Genomic DNA, 19457 nt, shown 5'->3' with positions numbered 1-19457 from the left:
CGCTGCGCCATCCGTCGGCTTTGACAACTAGAGGACTAGAGAAGCATATATAATCTAGTATTTGTTAATTTGGTCCCCACAAAAGCAATGGGCGACATTTTAATAGCTCGCCTTAACTATTGGCTAAGTACTGTAATAACTCAGCCGGTGAATGTCACATATTTGACAAAATTGGCATGTACATTATACAATACATCTTCGAATGGATTAATTATGTTTTGTGATCATTCATTTTCAAAACAACAACGTAGTTTGTGTATTCTGGATACAAACGTTGCAAAAAAAGGCATGTACAAAAACATTGGTAAATTTGCACTCTACGAATCTTTAGTCATATCTTTAATTATATGGTACATAAAGATATCCTTTCAAAAAGTGACATTGTTTTAAACTTCGCAGTTAATCACATTAGGAGCAACCACTGAAATTAACAACATCCCAAATAAAAGGAACTCCAGTTATAAAAGCCAAAGTTCCTGATCTGGCTCATGCACAAGACTTCATGATGACTTAAATCTGATTGTATTTTTTTGTGTGCGCAAAGGTGAACATCCAAGCTGCACATTCAATGCACTCATTGAATAAAAGTGCTTGATAGGCTAGTATACCGTATACAAAAAATAACGTAACGTCGTATCCAGCAGAATGCTCAGTAATAAAAATAAGACATAAGTTAAAAAATAACAAAGATATAAATTTTAGTGTTTCCATTTCGTGATGACATCTTGCAAAAACTAGCCGTGTGCCGTCAATTGGTATTGAACTAACAGCCTTTCGAGCGTCAGCTTGATATTCTCACAGAAAAGCGCACTGCTGATACTGTAGTAGATAGACTCAAAAAAGAATTTTTTGAACGAAGCAATTCGATTCATTTTTTTTTTTCGTTGCTGGCGCGAACATGTACAGTAGAGAACGACAAAGCAAAGGCACGAATTTGGTACCAACAAAGGGAAAAGATGGAAAAACAAAAGTACGAAGGAGTGTGCTGCAGTAGCCTACTATGAAGTAAGATCGTAATTTACTTGTCTCGAGTGACATTATTTTCTTTTCACATGCAACTTGAATAATATGTGATGTCGTATTCAAAATTTGAAATGTATTTTTATTTGTGTCAAAACCTTGTAAAGTTTTTATTTCGTTGTATATTTTCTGCAAATTTTCTGGATATTTTTACTGTTGGCCTGGCACGTTGCAGACATTTTGCAAATAAACGTGGCTTTAGTTTTCATGGTTTTCAGCAGCTTGACATTAAACATTACTTATTTGTTGTTTTTGTAAAAAATATAAGAAATTTGAGAGAAAAATTGAAGATGATGAACTTGGCTTAAACTGGCTTTTCTAATTTTTTTGAACAAATTCAACCATGAGAGACAAGTTTAAAAAATCTTTTTGTTTACCTATTCAGATCATTGTGAAAGGGTGTTGGTAATTCTGGTCTATTTCTAAGCGGTAAGCATCATCAAAGAAGCTTAATGGTATAATTTCCAAAGATTTTATTACTTCTAACTCAATTATATGATAACTTTACCCATGAGATATGTTTGAAACAGGTTTTATGAGTTTTTTAAACCTTAAACTAATATTTGAGTAAAGATTAGCATGATCACTGACCTTAACTATGAAGGGGATATTCCAAGTCAACTTGAATGGAACGTGCCTTTGGTGGTTTTTACACCCAGTTTAGTTCCACCACTCTTTAGTGTTGAATGCTGCTTTCAGAATTGCGGTTCTGAAAAATAATAATATTTTTTTATAGAATGTGGTTTTGACGAAAAGTAAACAATTTATTTTTTCTTTGTACTTAATGGAGACACACAAATTGCCCGTCACCACTTTCAGAGAATTTCCATTCAATTCATACGTTCAACAAATTTGCATCAGTGTTTGGTTATCTAGAAATATAAAACACTTGGATTGTTGGAATTCTTTCTGAAAATAGATTTTTCTTCAGATAAACATCCAACGGACAATTCTGTAACAATTAATGATGACAAAAGTTTTTTTAAGTTTAGTATAATCTAGCCCTATAGCGCCAAAATCACATGACATTGAAAATCAAACAACATGTATTTCAAAATAGGAAGTTTACAAAACGTTTAATTGGCAAGGTTACAAAATCACTTTACATGGGTGACTTGCTATACCTACAGATCCAGGCTACCTGCCTATCAAAAAGTAAACTGTTGCGAGGCATTTATTTTAACATATAGTCTTTTTATGAAGCTTGTTTGGGGCTGCAATCGACAATATTGGACGTGGTTTGTTGTCTAACCAAACTATTCTCTAGTTACATCCATGTAATCTCTATCACCATCAGATATTAGCCTAATACTACGTAGCTGGTAGGCTTAGCACCAAAAACGAAAAATTGGATCTCGTTAAAGGTTTCACCTATCACATTATGCGGTCATACACATTCTTTTGACGTCACAATATGTACAAACTAATAATTAAATCACTCAAGTTCAGGCTACAGCAAAAGAAAAAAAACTATCATGTTGTGACTTTGTTGTGATCCAAAACATGATTAAAAAGAAGAAACGAAGATAAAATGTTAGCAAGAAAATTGCTTCTTTGTGCTGCAAAATTGTGAAAAGTTAACATAATGGCTCTTGATGAGCCAATGTCTCCTCATATATTCGAAAAACTAAGTTCATGTGATCCTGGATTGGCTTGGGAATTATGCAGGTTTTATACTCTTAGTTATAAGCGTATTAGAATAGAATAAACAATGATCTGCCTGCGGCTTGTCATTTTTGTTGGGTCTTTCCAATACAGTTTTTGCGAATCCTATCTTACCACAAAATGCGATCTGTTCCTCAGACAGTAATGTAACATTTGTTATTTTTATGATATGATGTCGAATTGTGCAATTCAGTTGGGCAGATGTTCTTTCCAGTTGCAGTGAGAAAAAACATTTAACTTTTACTTAGGCCTATATTGTATAATCGTATACTTGAACTCTCTGTTTTGAGCTTTATCACTGTTGAAAACATTCAACCATTTTTTTTTCAATTACGACAACGTTGAAGCCGTTAACGCTACCTAGTGCTATATGTTTGTGGTAAAACAAAGTCTGCTCTCGGCCAATCTCTGGTTAGAATTCTCAACAAAACTATCTGTTAATTTAACTAGCTTACATTTTGTAAAATAGTTTGTTTAAAAGCAAAAATCTGTTAAAAACATAAATTCAAAAGACACCATTTCAAATGTACAAGTACCGTATTAAAATAAGTTTTTTAAATAAATTATTTGTTTTGTAACGCAGTATAATTATAACTGTCAAACTTGCTTTGGCACCAGCATTTTGAAAGCAAATAATCCAGTGCTTCCGCACAGTGGCGCATTTGAGTATGCCGTATTTTCTCAATGCAGAATTAACATGTCATAAAAGCGCTGCATTTCAGATCAGCTTTGGTAGTTATGTATGATCTATTTTATCAGAAATTACGTTGGGTTTCAACTACTTGGAAGGGATCCCGTTACTGTTCCGTTCCTGGATGAGGCCTATCATTACGTGCCATTTGGTGTCGTCGTCAAAAAGAGTAGAAAAGTAAGTTATTCTCAGCTTTGCTGGTTTTACCATTGAAAGTATTCAAAATAAATTTGATCAATAAAACATTCTCTGCTTAACCCAAGTCCTCATCAAAATCTGAAAATATTTGTAATAAGTGTAACATTTTTTAACGTTTACGTAAATAGCCATTTACACTAACAAAGGTAGCTATTATTTAAGCCAGTTAGCTAAAAAAATCTAAAAGTAGAAGAATACAAAAATTTCAATAGTCCAGAAATTATATTCTTTATAATTTTTTAACTCAGTAGGCTATTTTTTTTCAATGTATAATAAACCTTTTCTTGTTTATTTTCATATGCAGCCTAAGCCTATCATTTAAATTTGCATTTTATTTTATTCGATCTGATGATGCGTTTTGCTGTTGTGGGCAAAACTTCAGGAATCCAATTACAGAGATTAATTGTTTGAATTTTTTAGATAAGCGCTACCCACAGCCATTGCTACAAAAGCAGCTAAAGTCGCACAGAACAACCAAACAATAAAAAAGCAATGTACACCGAACAAAGTAGAAACACAGTAGCGAAAAATAAAAGTTAGATAAAAGTTAAAAAATCAAACAGTATTTATTTTTTTCCTGTTGGTACCAAGTTTATGACAACACAAAGTGTAATGTGAACTTAGAATGCTCGGTTTGCCGCGCCTGGATGCATCGCCAAATCTTCCTACGCTCTGATTGGCTCAATGGCTAATATTACAGCGCCACGTGTGGACAGATCCCAATTTCAACAGAAACCAGAACGGGTGTACGATTACAACTTCAATGAAAGGTAAGAAGATACCATGCTCAGTCATTTCTTTACTAATGCATCAAAAAAACGAGCATAACAATTAATTAAGACATGGAATATCTACACGAATATATTTTGCGGAAGTATAAACTTTAATGAACTATATAATGTCCGCCCCAATAGCTCAATTGATTAGCGCGTGACTTCTGGAACGAAGAAGCTTCAAGATCAAGCTGCGCTGGTTCGACTCTCGGGGTGTGCGCTTGAGCAAAGTACGTTAAGGACTGCTCTCCATTCAGCGGCATCTAATGGATGGAATAATTTCTCGGCAAAAAGACTTCAACAATCGGAAACTTCACTCTGTCAATCTCGGTGACCGGGCCTACGTCAGTGATTCAAAGCCTCTACAAGCATGCGAAACTGCCAGGATTAAGCTCTGCAAGAAGCTTTCCCAGTCCGATGATAAAGATTCAATCAATCAATCAATCAATCAATACGTCAGCCTTTAATTAAACTTTAATGAACACAGGGTAGGTTTGTTAGAGTTTGGAGCCTCCAGCCCGTTCTCACAAACTATAAAAATACGTCAACTTAAACACAACACTCATTAGTATTCTAGTGATAAAAACAGAACAATGGTTTTACTTTGCACACTTCATCTTCCAATGTTTCAATGTCATTCAAGATATTTCTATTCAATGTACATAAAGTCAAACATAGTTGCCAATTATTTATTTTCCAAACTTTCCTGGCTTTCAATTTTCTGTACTTTAGTTTTCTGTGGCACACTTTTACCAAACTTGTATTTTTTCAAAGGTTTGTGTACAGAATATCTGGAATGCGGAATGGAATTAAGAAAGCCATTAAAATTAAAATTAACGGAACAGAATGCTTTGATGTGTCCATCAGTATGGAGCTCGGCAAACTAATGCTGGATAAGAGGCTCCCTGCGTTGGCTGACGTCAAAAAGTTGTACGTCATCTATGAGGTTTTCTACGCCCACTCTGTCAGCGTCAGCGTCACTATTGGTTAGTATTTACACTTCTATCGGGTTTGGTGGCCGTGCCTAATTATATTCATCGATACATATATCATAAAATTATATATTGTACATGCACGTCTTGAACCACTACGGTTTTGACGTCTTTTCCTTTGGTTGTTTTTTTACTGTATGTTATTTCCACAGTAAATATTGTTTGTTTCGCGTTCTAACAAAGATAAATAAATTGTATTAAACTTTGTCGTATCCAGGTTTGCACCCAATACTTGAAGATTTAGTTTAAGTGGACTGGAAGGCAGGGAAGCCAATCTTCTTGCCCTCCTCTCAACCTTTTGTTCTTTTTTTTTCTCGAAAACCTCAGTTTCATCTCCTATGATTGTGTGAACTTGACATAACGAAATAAATTCTTTTTCAACAGGAGAGCAGCAGCCAGGCAGTAAATACATGGACACAAATAATAGAAAATTTTCCCATGACCGGCGCATGCCCATTGGGTTCAACGCTCAAAAGTTTCCATTGATGTCTAATGGATGCGTAGGCTTCATGGAGAAGTCAAACTTAGATGGGCTAAGAGATGGAAGGTGGAAACGGTATGGATTCAAAATAGTTCAAAAATTGTGTTTTATTGTTTTTGTTGTCGAATCCAGGGTTGCAGTTAGTGGTTAATGTTTTTGAAAGCAGACAAGAAGCGTAGGCTATTTGTAATACCTATTCATATAAAGTTTCGCACCATACGGTAAAATCGGCCAATCAAAGAGCAGTAAACTATGGCTCTCTCAAGAATAGAAAGATCTCCTTCGAAGAATAAATCTACTCCGAAAATGCGTGGCGTTTGTGCTTGAAGTAAAGTTGCCAGATTCACAATTTACAAGTGGGCTGCTGTATACTGTAGTTATAGACCATGTTATGCAGTTGTATGATGTGGAAGTATCATTCCAACTGTTTCATTACTGATGAGACATAGTTTGCAATGTTTGGCCTAGTTTGTACTTGCAACGATTGATTGAGCTACTTTTGATTGCAATCTCACTAAGAACTTGAAGAACATCTGGCAACAGCGGATTTTCTAAATTTGTGCGGTCACACTAGGTCACACTTAGCCGGTTTCCTGTAATTTTGCCTCGCTGAGTCTTTTATGACATCAACATTTTCTAAATGCTTTTGAAGACTCTCAAAGCAAAAGTTCAGGAAACTTTTCGCCTTTTAGATGTCTTCTTTTCGTAATAAAGTTTGATCGCCCTTGCACTTGCAAGTGTTAATCGTAATTGTAGGACTCTATCTCGCGTCTAGGTTTGGTGGCTGTGCAATTTTAAGGTAGTGGTAACACTGTTTTTTCTATGTATAGGCTATTTTAACCCTTTGGGTTTTGCCATCTATCCCTTCTGTTGGTGTCAAATTCGTATGTTTACTTTGCCGTTCTGTACATGTTTGTGCACGCAGCAACAAATAAAATTGGATAAATAAAGTGTGAAGTACTTCATTTATTCGTTAATGGCTAACTGTTTCATTATCAAATAACACATCAAAAGTTCAAGCTTGTCTGTAATCTTTAGATTGATTTTTTTCGGCACTGAACTGTGCTGTAGGCTACAACTAATTTTAATTTAAAAGACTTACTTTATGCGGACTGTTTGCATTCCCTTGTTGAACTATTGGTTGTGTAACATATGCAATCTTTTCTGAAACCAAACCTTTCAAATCAATTAATGATCGTTCAGTTAATGATCGGAAAGCTCTTGGTAAAGGCGGGCCCACACTTGATTCCAAGACCCAAGTGTCGTGTCGGTGATAAGAAGATAAGGTTGCTATTGTACTAACACTACTAAGTCTTCGACACTAAGGAGAGTAGGGTTGCCAGGGCAGTTCCTTTCCTTCAGCAACTATGCGCACCCAATATTTACACCCTATAGGTAGAAGTGAGCGGCGTTTATCAACAACTAGCTGAAGCCGGGAGTTAAAGTTTGTATTAGGGTACCAAGGTCGTATTAGGGTACCGTATTGGAAAGCCAACACGTGGCCTCAGGAAGCTTTTTAACACTTTGTATTTGGTACCAGAGTTGCCAGATCTAAATTTAAAAAAATTCAAATATAGCCTGTACCAATTTTTCACGTTGATAGAAATATCGTGACTCTAACCTGCCGGTAGGCTAATATTGAACCAAGTTTATAGTGCTTTAGCTTTTACTTGTAATGGCGCTTGCCTCTCAAACACAACTTTTTTAATTTTTTATTATAATATAAATTCTCACTTCATTGCGACTTTACTTAAATAATGTTTAACAGAATATCCAGAATGAGAAATGATCCCCTTCCCCCAACACCTGGAGACGAGGACTGCCCTATGGGGTTACCGGGTCGACGAGACCCCCGTGATGTTCTTCCAAGCGCTCCAGGAGGTAAGTCCATTCTTTTTACAGCACATTCTTGTTCATTTTTAACTTTTGTTTTTAAGGTAAGATAGTAGGCTAATAGGCCATAGGTGTAGGGAAAAGTTGGTTTTTGGGGGGAAGAAGAAATTCTTGTCCAATTATAATCAAATGCTTCCAAATATTTTTGTGACAAAGCATAGACTACCTGGTTAAAAATTTTACATTGGTTCCAATATTCTGGTAGGCATACATATTATAAAGTTTATTTGTCAACTACCAGTATCGCCCAAATAATGAGATAGCACCATAACAATACATATAACTCAATACAGAAAAAAACGTTTCACATCAATAAGATAATAATAGGCCTACATGTACTTGTGTACTTGTGATAGTTTGTGTCTGTTTAGGAACTAAAACTGCAATTTATTTTGTTGCAGAGCACAGCAGAAATGATCCCTTGCCGAGACAGCCTCGTCACTCATCATCATCAACGGATTAATCATCATCATTCAATTTCCAGACTGAACAGCTCGGCACATTTTGTGTCCCCAGTTCTTCATAACAAAGGATGTACTACGAAGTCTAGGGACGGTACATTACGGGACGCGCAACTCCGTTGTTCCTTCAACATTAGAAGGGTCAATTGCCGATTTGACAATTTTTTTACGCTTTACTGCTGACTTGCTTTCAACTAGAAACCTTAATTTTAAAACCAACTTCACTCTTCTTATATAACCCATAAAAAGTAAAATATTTTGTAAATTACAAAAAAACGTAAGCCTTCTAGTGTTGCGGATAAGCCAAAAGCGGATGAAGTTTCGCATCCTTATGATCTACAATCCCTATACGAAGTCGCAGATATCACGTTATGGATCATGTTTTCCATAAAAGGAATTTATTCTGCCCAACAGCGCGTCACTGATTTTTACTTTTACAATACATTTTAGTATGAAATGACGAACGTTTGAATTAGCAAAAAGGACAAAATTTTTCAACAAGTTTTCTGAAATATAACATATTGTTGCATTTAGCTGCTAAATTGCAAGTTTAAGAAGATTGATAATAAATTTTGCAAAATTTAAGTAAGGTGCCTTGGGACAAAGGTAATTGTTTTTATTTTATGCATAATACTGTCCTTCACTTATCGTGACAAACTTTTTTGTCTAAATCAGGGGTGTGCAAATCGTGGCCCGCTAGCTTGAACTTTTTGGCCGGTGAAAGGTCTGGAGTTTAAACAATGTGTGGCCCGCTAGACGATTTTTATCTATGTCTCAAGTTTGCAACGTCTATTGAACATTGTTTTTGTTTGCCATCTAGACAAGTTCAACCAGTGTGAAATCATCATCAACCAATTTTTATCATACGGGCCATGAATTAATCCTCATGTCGAGGGTGTGGCCTGTCTGTCTGTCTGTCTGTCGAGAACGAAGTCTTCCGTTAGCTCAGTGGTTAAGCGCCTGGCTCAAGATCACGCTGCGCTGGTTCGATTCTCGGGGTGTGCGCTTGAGCAACGCACTTCAGGACTGCTCTCCATTCAGCGGAACCTAATGAATGGAATAATTCCCGGGCAACAACACTTCATCAAATGGAAACTTCACTCTGCCAATCTCGGTAGCCGGCCCTGCGTCAAGAGCCTCTACAAGTATGCGAAACTACCAGGAATAACCTATCAAGGTTTTGTCAGTCCGAGGATAAAGATTCAAAAACCAAACCAACCAAACCACTCCTCGTGATTTATTGGGTTGGCAGAGTCTATGTTCAGGGCTACAAGATCACGTTTTACAAGTTCTTCCCCAGAAAGTTTTGGTCTACCTTGACCTCGCTGTGCTACGATGTTGACACATCTGACCTGTGAGATCCAGGTTGAGCTGCGCTCAACGTGACCAAGCCATATCAGTCTGCCTAATTGGAGGACTTCAATGATGTCTTTTATTTTGAGCTTTGATAGAAGAGTCTCAAACTGGATGTTGTCCTCAGGCTTAACTAGGCAGGTCCATCTTACCATCGCTCTGTCATTACGTTGTAAAATCAAGTAAACAAATCTTTACATGTGATAGCCTAATTCTATTCGCTCGAACACAGCGCAAAACTAAACCAATTTTGAGTTCTCCGCCGGCCGAAAAACCAGACAATAAATTCGTTGCAGTTTTCCTGTTGAACAGTGAACACTAATGAACAGCTCACTCGCTTGCTGTGTGTGAAGATCCATCCGGTGCGGTTCTCGCTATCCGCGCTCTGTCTGAAGGCGCCTCTTGGCTGATTAGGCGTGAGGTAGCTGCTCAGGGGAGCCTGAGCGATTTTTAACTGGGGGAGGGAGGATTATGAAAAAAGGGCACTTTTGTTACTAAAAGGCCATTTTTTTTAAATTTTAAAATAAGATGTAGCGATAATGCTCATCTATCAGCTCATTATCGAGTAATGATACAATAAAGTGTATACAAAGAACAATGGCACGAAAGGGCATCATGCTATGTTAGATTTATGTAACTTACTGTGATACAGACTTTTGTGTCGTGAACATTACTTTGAGGCAATAGGCCTAATGAAAGATTACAATTAGGATAAAAGCGAAAGGCAAAAATTGCTAAATTGCAAAATGTGCAGTAGCTTACATGACCTTAAAAGGACACCATTGCCTCCTCTGCCCTTCCATCCACACAAAAATTGAGGGCAGAGGGGACATCTGCCTATCATCTCTCGACCAACCAACGAGCCCTCGTTGCTCACAAAATGGCTCAATCGCAATAGAAATAACTTTTAAGGATTTTTAGAACATTGCAGCCGCAAGGTAACGCTAGAAAGCTAAAAGGAAATCATACTAGAGTTTGATTTTTTTCACAAAATGCAAGCACCACTGCATACAAGCCAATGGAATAAATAATTTCGTGTGTAAAATGGAAAATGTTTTCTTGGATCTTTCTTGATAACTTTAATGCAGTCGCAAAAACGTCTCATCGAGTGATTCAGCGATGCCTAGCCTATAACTAAGAAAGTCCAGTAAATGGTTTAGGTTAAGGTCACCACTATTGACAGAGTGACCTTTCCGATTGTTGTTGTTTGTAAATCATATCTCATCCATCCATTACTGTAATTAACATCATTTCACCTACTATAGGTGCTACTGAATAGAAAGTAGTTTTTTTTAAGTGCTTGCTCAAAGTCTTTCATCATGCACCATCGCTCGAGTTTAGTTCACCTGTCCTACACCAATGACACGTTGTAATTAGCCTAATCTTTGTACAAACTTTCAAAAAGTATCTGATCTGCTTTTAAAATTATAAACTGCTTGCTACACATCTCTGGATTTTGTGTGCATTTTCTGTCTGTTGAAGTAGGACGTAGACGATTTCTTGGCTGCAGTGTCTCAAAAACGTGGTTAGGGAAAAATATATAAAACAAAAAAGGAGAATATGATTTATGTAAAAAGGCGATACGAAACAAAGTTTTTTCTTAAATTCGGAGATACAAATACTATTTGGTTTCTCAACATAACTGACATAAAATTAAGACTCAGCTTTTAACGAACGGTAGGTCCACAAATTTGATGCCTTAGTTGGTTTTAACATCTGACATTAATTCCGGGGACGTTAAATCAATGTAAAAAAAGCACTAATTTATTGCTTGAGCAGCCTACCTCATTCTTGTCCAAACCAACTGGATGTTCAATAACTTTCTTTTGTTGCGTGACGGTCCGTAAAGCGCCACGACCTTCAATCCACACTCAATAGACTGTCGGTTCAAACACCCCTCAAGAGCAGAAAGTTATGCCTTGGCAAGGCACATAATGGCACACTTGAAGATGTGTGCCAAGATTGGCTTTCCTTTTTTGCTTCGATTTTGTTCTCCAAATCTCCAAACGCGATTCCTCAGACAGAATACGACAAATTGTCGTGTGGTATTTTCATTTTCTTGGTGTGTTTTTACTCTTAATGTATCTACTCTTATTATGCAGCTTCAGTAGAAAACAAGACACAACTAAAATATCACGTCGTTTGTCAACGAAAACGTCGTAGAAGGACAAAATAACGTTGGTATTCCAGATCAATAGCGTTCAGCTAAAACTACGTACAGCGTATATGAATACATAACAGAAACCAGGGGTGTACAGGAGTCGGAGATTCGGAAAGGGCTGTTTAGGAACCAGAGTCTCGGGTATCCGTCCGAATCGGACTGGAGTGGGAGTCTGAAATTCTTGGAAGAAAATTGGAGCCGGAGTCTGATTTTTTTGACTGATGATACTTTCAGCATACAAATATTTACTCTGTTATATTTATATACTTCTATGGTTTTCATTCCTAAGCAGGAACTGTATCATTTAAAAATGTTTTTCTTTTCATGACAAGGGAGAGGGGCGGTATTAGTGTTATAGCATATGAAAAAAACTTGGATTGTGGTTTATGCTTCGCGTTCGGAGTGGAGTTTGGAGTCAATATCCCCAAAATATTTAGAAAAGGAGTAGAGTTTGGAGTTACAGACTTTGAAGTCGGAGTGAAGCAAGAGTCCAGAAAACCTGACTGCGTACACCCCTGACAAGCCCTGGAAGTCAAGACAAATCTTGAACATAGTAGTAGACTTAGATTTTGTTATTTTGCCTTAGGAGGGCCTAGATTAAGCTTTCAAATAAACGTAGAGTCTCAACATTATGTACCGGCCTAAAATTTTGCACAATTCACCTTCACAGGACACAAATCAGCAAATAACAAGAAAAACGAATTTGAACAAAACAGACCGGTTATAGAACAATAAAACAAGACTTGTAAAGATAAAGCTACGTTGAAACAACGTTTCATAACACAAAACATGAAAACAAAAAGACAGTAACTTTAACACAATCCTAGAGAAAAATTTACAAAAAAAAACAAACGCTTACAAAAGGCAAATATTTCGAAACCGTCTGATGGCAAAGGAATTGTAAAACGCTTATAGGCAGATGTTAAATCAATGTAAAAATAACGGATTTTGTTGCCTGGGTGGCAATGTGGTGAACTGATTTGAACTTGATTGGAATCTGAACTCAATGTTAATTGTATTTCTTTTAGCCGAGTAACCGGTTTCATGGCTGTCAGAACAATGTTAATACTGTAAACACGAAAACATCATATGAAGACTCTCTTCTATAACGTACGCAGGAGCTGTCAGTCATCACATATTCAACTGTCCTAGTACGTAAATCAGTCTTTACGTTGATTCAACGTTTGTAGGCGTTAGATTGACGTTGTTGTACTAAAAGTTGTTGTTTACATTGATTTAACGTTTGCAGATGTTGATGCAATGTAAAGCGCAACAGAATTGCTGTCTGGGTTACTGGCTTGGAAAACACGGTTGCTCAGATCAAACACAAAATGTTAAAAGAACTCATTTGCCTTCAAACAGCAGGCTTCAGCTCACGTAGGTGCGTTTTGTTGAAAACTTAAGTCATATTTTCGTTTCCGAATTCAATTTTAGTCAAATAGATATGAATGTAACTTAAATCAATTACTGTCAAGGTGCAGATATAGCCTACTGCATAGGTTAATGTCATGTGGTCAAAGATTGCAAACGTATATCAAAACTTTTCATTCAAACTTTAAACTTTTTTTGTGTTTATGTCGAGCTAATTTTGTTGTGGTATAGCTGTTGCAGACATACGTACATACATAGGCTACACCTTCATTTTTCACAACAATGTTTGCGAAACATTTCAATCCTACAAGGTTTTAAAGTAGCTTACAAGAACATGAATGACAAAAAATGAAATCAAACCATTTCGAAAGCAGTGTTGCCCAGTTGGGATAGAAATCAAGCAGCTACCATTTGCAAGAATAGCAATCTTCCCACAGCAAAACAGAACTCGACCTCATCCCACGAACAACAGTAAAGTTTCGATTCATTGTCGATATGTGTCAAAAATACTCGATGACAAAATGCCATTGGCAACCACCTTCCAAACCACAGTGTGACGTATTACCACAGACCTACTGATAAACAAGGTTTATTTACGTTGATTTAACGTAAAGAAATGTTGTTTAAACGACTGAAAGAATGAAACTGTCAACCAAACATTTCCTGAGATGCATACGTCATATAAAGAAAGCCATCTTCGTCAATGTACTTTTGATATATCTCAGCCATCGTGAGTGACATTGTTGGCAAGTTTTTACCACTCACTGTCAGGAACAAGGCCTGGGCTGCGCTGATACACATACGATTCCTGAAAACAGTAATTTAAAGATTTAGCCGACAATAAACGTCACTTTCTTCATCAAATGGTTTACGTCAAATGCGTATAATTTTAATGTTATTTTAACATCAGTAGCAATTAGAATTAATATTGGTATTTGAGATGATCAACATGGATCGATATGTGACCTGAGATACAACAAAAGCTTGTGATATTGTCAGTGTTAACTCTATCGCACTCATTCATGTCAGCCTATTATCTTGACAAATAAACGCGATGTACGTTAACGCAGCAGCTAATGTTGATGTCACAGCAATAAATTCGTCACAGTAAAAGAATAAATGCTGATAATAAATCTTAAGCATCAATACGAATTGGTCTAAAACCTTGTAATTATTGTATGGACGTGGTTACAAACCATTATCTGTTCACTTAACTTTTTTAGGTAAAAACAAGAATAAAAACCGATACACAATTTGGTAAAGGCAAGACACCTTTCACTGCAACTCATTTCCAAACTTGTAGCCAATTAAGATTTATCAAAGGTAGGGAAGCTAATTTTCCTTTCAAGTATCTACTTCCAAGCATGCCTGCCTTGCTTGGGTGTCGAACCGATGGCTTATCGAGGGTGGGGGGGCTGCTGTTTCTATTTTGTCGTCTGATATTCCTTCGCTTAAAACTTTTGCAGCTTGTGGCTTTTTTGGTCACAATTAAGAATAAGACTACCTCCAAAAACAGGAAAACGTGTTTTTAAAAACAGTGTTGAGGTTGGTTTGAAATAATTTGGCAGCTCTACTGTTTGTAAGACTTGTACTGCAAATTAGTGTAACGCTAATGTTCTGCTTCATCAAAGCAGAGAGTAGCCTACCTGATAATTGTAGAAAACTGGCCAAGCGTCATTTCTTGCGGCACAAGGTACTTCATTTTGTCCAAACGAGGAAGATATTTTTCGTTCTTATATCTTTCCACAATCACCTGTAAAACAATACCGCTTATAGCACGTTTACAGCGTTAATTGTTTACGCAACAACATCCAACAAAACACTAAATCCCCACAGCAGAGCCATTGAGCCATTGAGCCATTTGCATTTCCCGCTGCAAACATTGAGAAATGCGCAGTGGAATCTTGCAGCAGTGAGGCAACTTGTAAAGGTTAATTGTAATTTACGTTTACATAAGACAGCCACAATCTGACTTGGCATTTTTTCTCATACAGATTACTTTAGATTTGACGTAGTTTTAACCTTGTTTTTTATAATTTGTTTCTTGCCTTTCTTGGCCCATAAATAATGTTGGTAATTTGATACCGGCATAAACGGAAATGCCACGACTGTTGCAAATGGTGCAACATTTATTTTGACGACATATAACAGCCAAGTGATGATATAGGCCATGAACAGAGCCATCCGTTGCAACAACCTGCTTCATCGGATTTTGCAAAAACGTTTCCAGAACCTTTGTAATCAATCCATTCCCAGATACATGTCGTAGTCGACAGTTGCCAATTATTATTAAATGGCTTGGAATAGTACTGTTTAACATACAAGACGTGCACGCTGCAATTGTCCACGAACAGCACGAAGTCCATATGTCAATGCTGTATATTTGAAATTGCAACTACTTTTTAAAATGAAGATTGGTAGCTTTGATGGATTGCTCTACGCAGTACGCATTCATCATTTCAAAACACTGCGCAAAAATACGTAGTGACTTCAAGCGATGGTGTAATAATGACCAGGTGGTAACCGTTTCCTAGTTGTGCCCAACTTCAAGCGTGGGGCACGACTAGGATTTGAATTCCCATTTTTCGACCACAAAACTGCTTCGCAGCAATAGTGTACGCTGTACGTAAACATATATTACTTTTATCAGAAAACCATTTGCAATAACTTGTCGACGTTCAAACGTTAAAGTGATTAAATTAAAACTTGTTTTGCACCAAATTCGAGTCACCGCTATTGCAGGGCCTCGAACCAACGACCTCACACACCAGGCGGTTTCCTTACTTAGCAACGTTGGACCTACATATTGACGCGTTTGTCATTGGTCATGCGATGCGTTACAATCCTGAACTCCTTTCAACATTCACACAGTCCATTCATGTGTGATCTTGAATTGCCTCAAGATCGGATCTATATCGTCATAAAATGAACGAGAAACGACTTTATAATGCAACAACAGTATATTCAGTAACAGTCGAGGTAAAGCAGTTGGAACTCGCAATAGCGCTTTTTCGTATTTTCAAAATTGGCTTCTAGCTTTTCTGGTGCTATTGGACAATACACTAAAAAAATAGTTTAGGAAGCAAATGTGCCACTCATCGAAATCGAGATCACTGCAGGCGGTGATCAAGCTTTCATTGTTTCAGCAACGATTACGTCACCACACGTGACTAATGTGGTGCAACGTTTCAAGTCAAATCATCCGCTGGACAAAACGCACAGTGACGTCTAGAACTCTAGAAGGTGATGAAATTAACTAAGTGCAATAGATAGACGAAATCTTAGAAGGCTTCTTTATACGGTGGTCAAAATGCATTTTATTTTGGTTGAAAGGAAATTCTTTGCAGACGCGAATTCGAAACGAAATCAAGACAATAGATTGTGTGTTGTAAAACATTTGGAAATATTTTGAAGCATTTGTGAATGTTTCGTGGCATTTCGAAAAAAGTTGATTCAATGTGTCAAACACGATCAAGCACAAGAGTTTAAAAACAGGTTCAAAAGGGGCTTTTGAACCCGGCCCAAAATGATTTTAAGGACCCAGGATCTGTCCAACGCCATCGGGAACAGAACAAAAACACCGAACTACTGCATGTGCTGTTCCTGGAGAATCGGACCTCTTGTTAGTTCTGGGCCCACATTATCAACCCAATAGCTTCACCACGCCTTTGAATAATTTGCAGATCGTTTTGTTTCTATATATCTCGTATCAAATTAGTTCGTGTGTTTTTCTACGCACACGTCCTCAGCTAGGCAATGTACCACAGTTTGTGTAGCCTACTGTAAGGTAACATGGCAGCAAAAACAAGGAGCATATATTTTCAGTTGCTTTCATTTTATTCCTTTCTGTCAGCATCTGTTCTTCGATTGTGCTCATCAAAACAAGTTTAAGCATGCCATTTATATAAAGATTATGAAGTGCTTGAGTATTCCAACGTCTTGAAAAACACTTTGAGATGCAGTCTCACAACCGCATCTTGACAGTTTGTTGTTTTGTTGATTTAGAGCCTTCGCTTAAAAGATAGATTTACCAGTTCTCACAACAAAACAAACATAGAAAACTACGCAACAAATCATTCAATACAAATGAATTTATTTTCGCACGAGTCAGTTCAATCATAAACAGATAATTCGATCAGCTAGCAGCTAAATCATCATCAGTTAAGCTTATTCAAATAGAACTAATCATTCAGCTGAAAAAGAGCAATATCAGCAAGCAAATCAATCACTTTTTACATTGATTCAACGTCTGCAGAACGTTGAATCAATGGAAAAGGGATTGATTTGCCGGCTGAAATGCAACTGCAGCAATCAACTCAATCATGAGTAAGTTACAGGGAAGGCAAATGTTTTCATGAACAGACTATACTACACCTTTAACCCACTAGAAGCCAAGGTGGTGCGATGTGAGCCCTCAAATGTTTTAACATATTGTGATGTTTTAATAACATCATAAAAACCATAAAAAGCAGAAAATCATACCGGCACTTTTGAGGGGAATTTATGTCTGATTCCTTTCACTTCCATCTTCCTGATAACTGTAAAGCAACAAAATTGTCATTTACTAATAGTGCCATGTGGTAGAACTACAAACTGAAACTAATGCCATGTTTTCTGAAGACTTAGCATCACCAAATATAGTGCAGTACACGATGAGAAGTATCAATCAGAAAAACACACTAATCCAAACTCCACACAACAGGAAATGACCAACGCCTGGCAGAGAACACTTCAACCTCCTACGCAAGCCACACATCACTGTGTTTTTAAGTAAATATTGTTTCCGAAGCAAAACGCTTAATTGATACAAAGTGTTCATTTATATTACCGTATGATAATTTGTTGGTTGATTTTGCCTGAAATTCCATTGTTTTTAAGGCAAACAATCCAGTTTTAAACCAGTCAAAGCAACAAAGTAGACTATTAAGTTGAGGAAAAAAAACTGAAAGTCTCCCTTACCTAGTGGCTTTGAATCTTTAAATTTTTTGTAAACGAATTCCTTCTTTGATGGTATCTGAAACCAAGGCTGGCTTTCTGAAGGTTCCATCATTAAAAAAAAATTATTTAAATCAAACAAAAACTCGCAAACTAGGTTAGATAAATATCTGAAAATACAGGCAAGTTTTCTTTGTACAGTTAGCTGAATTAAGAAATATAACAGTCTTAAATAAAACCTTTTAATCCTTGCACAATGCTGCTGAAACTTACACGTAGAAACTGTACGAGTTATCTGGCTGTTTTAACCTATGTTGAACCTCAGAAGCACATTCATGTGGTGCAATTCTTTTAACATCCAAACAGCAAATTAAACTAATGGAAAGTCACTCTGTTTTTTTACTGAAACTTTAGTTCAGTTTTCGCATCTTTTAAACGCATCGTTCTAGCTGCAAACGCTTTTCTGCATTCGCTAACCTTTCAAACAGCAACTCAAAGCTACAAAACATGCGCAACAGCAATTTAAAATCTATTGTTACTGCTACACTTTGCTGACAAAGTGATTGCTTGCAGTTGACAGAGTTGAACTTAATCGCCTCCAGCAATAAGAAGCAATGCCATCATGAAATGGAGTGGGTTTCCTAACGTTTCGTTCAGATCAGATTGCTTTTACTTGAGGGCCAAGCTACCAGTAGTGAATGTGTTTGCACAAAATGGTCAAGAAAGACAATCATTCCGAAAACAACTGACAGTATTTTAGAAACATGACAAAATGTCTCGCTTTCTGTTTGCTTAATTTTAACTATTGATTTTATTTCGGTGTCTACATTGCTGTAAGGACGGAAATCTCAATTATTTTAGAATCGTACAGCATTGAGCTTGAATTTAAAAACTTACTGTTTTTCTCGAATGCTCAGTCAATCTAAGCAAAACTTACAAAGCTCTGAATGTAGAAACTAAACACAAGTTCAGCAAAGGTTTCAAAAACTGGGCAGTTTTCATAATCAGTGCTGCAAATGAATGATGATCAAGCTCATTCAACTTGTAGCACTGACGATGAACACAGTAACCTACATCTTTCAAAACATTTGCTCATCTTGCCTTTCTAGCCCTGTGACTACCCATGTTTGCATCTGTATGCCAACAAGAAGTTCAATAACAATTTTTTCAAGGCGTCATCTGAGATGTTTTCCTTTTTTTGTTTTTTTTACCCATTCGAACAACAAAATTAAATTAAGTTAAACAATTGAGCAAAATTGTCTCCAAAACGTTATCTCAAGCGTTTTTTCTTTTTTTCTTTTTTTTTATTACATCAAAGTTATGTTACATAGCCTACTCTTCATCTGTTCAATCCATAAAAGAATTCCAATTGTTGTAGTCAGTCAGATGTAGCAGACAAGTTACAGTATTGTTAACAGTTGTTAACTTAACTATTTTCTTCAACCCTTTTTTTTAAAAAAACG

At 36.8% G+C, this 19457-nt stretch overlaps 2 protein-coding genes across 2 annotated transcripts; one reads left to right on the top strand and one right to left on the bottom strand.

Annotated features, from left to right (window-relative positions):
- The first annotated feature begins 2485 nt into the window (after positions 1 to 2485).
- Positions 2486 to 8718, top strand: LOC145768841 (uncharacterized protein C11orf42-like). Its single transcript, XM_082580447.1, has 7 exons — positions 2486 to 2688; positions 3445 to 3553; positions 4199 to 4344; positions 5122 to 5333; positions 5724 to 5895; positions 7589 to 7701; positions 8115 to 8718. The coding sequence occupies exons 1-7, from the start codon at positions 2606 to 2608 to the stop codon at positions 8174 to 8176; spliced, it is 897 nt and encodes a 298-aa protein (XP_082436573.1). The 5' UTR covers positions 2486 to 2605; the 3' UTR covers positions 8177 to 8718.
- Positions 8719 to 11078: 2360 nt separating this feature from the next.
- LOC145768494 (microtubule-associated protein 1 light chain 3 gamma-like) lies at positions 11079 to 18134 on the bottom strand. The gene is made up of 4 exons (XM_082579998.1): positions 18019 to 18134; positions 17542 to 17597; positions 14706 to 14812; positions 11079 to 13867 (listed from the first exon to the last, which is right to left on the bottom strand). The coding sequence occupies exons 1-4, from the start codon at positions 18107 to 18109 to the stop codon at positions 13708 to 13710; spliced, it is 414 nt and encodes a 137-aa protein (XP_082436124.1). The 5' UTR covers positions 18110 to 18134; the 3' UTR covers positions 11079 to 13707.
- Positions 18135 to 19457: the final 1323 nt, after the last annotated feature.

Source organism: Aplidium turbinatum, chromosome 4 (assembly GCF_918807975.1).
Source record: "Aplidium turbinatum chromosome 4, kaAplTurb1.1, whole genome shotgun sequence".
Classification (NCBI taxonomy): domain Eukaryota; kingdom Metazoa; phylum Chordata; class Ascidiacea; order Aplousobranchia; family Polyclinidae; genus Aplidium; species Aplidium turbinatum.
The sequence above is the reverse complement of the archived record's forward strand: the minus strand, read 5'-3'. Positions and strand labels throughout refer to the sequence as shown.

Excerpts from the sequence above, each read along its gene's own strand:
- LOC145768841 (XM_082580447.1), top strand. The coding sequence starts at position 2,606 with ATGGCTCTTGATGAGCCAATGTCTCCTCATATATTCGAAAAACTAAGT. Across the intron at positions 5,334-5,723 it reads CAGCGTCAGCGTCACTATTG|GAGAGCAGCAGCCAGGCAGT; the intron begins GTTAGTATTTAC and ends CTTTTTCAACAG. Across the intron at positions 5,896-7,588 it reads AGAGATGGAAGGTGGAAACG|AATATCCAGAATGAGAAATG; the intron begins GTATGGATTCAA and ends AATGTTTAACAG.
- LOC145768494 (XM_082579998.1), bottom strand. The coding sequence starts at position 18,109 with ATGATGGAACCTTCAGAAAGCCAGCCTTGGTTTCAGATACCATCAAAG. Across the intron at positions 17,598-18,018 it reads TAAAGATTCAAAGCCACTAG|TTATCAGGAAGATGGAAGTG; the intron begins GTAAGGGAGACT and ends GTTGCTTTACAG. Across the intron at positions 14,813-17,541 it reads AATTCCCCTCAAAAGTGCCG|GTGATTGTGGAAAGATATAA; the intron begins GTATGATTTTCT and ends ATTGTTTTACAG.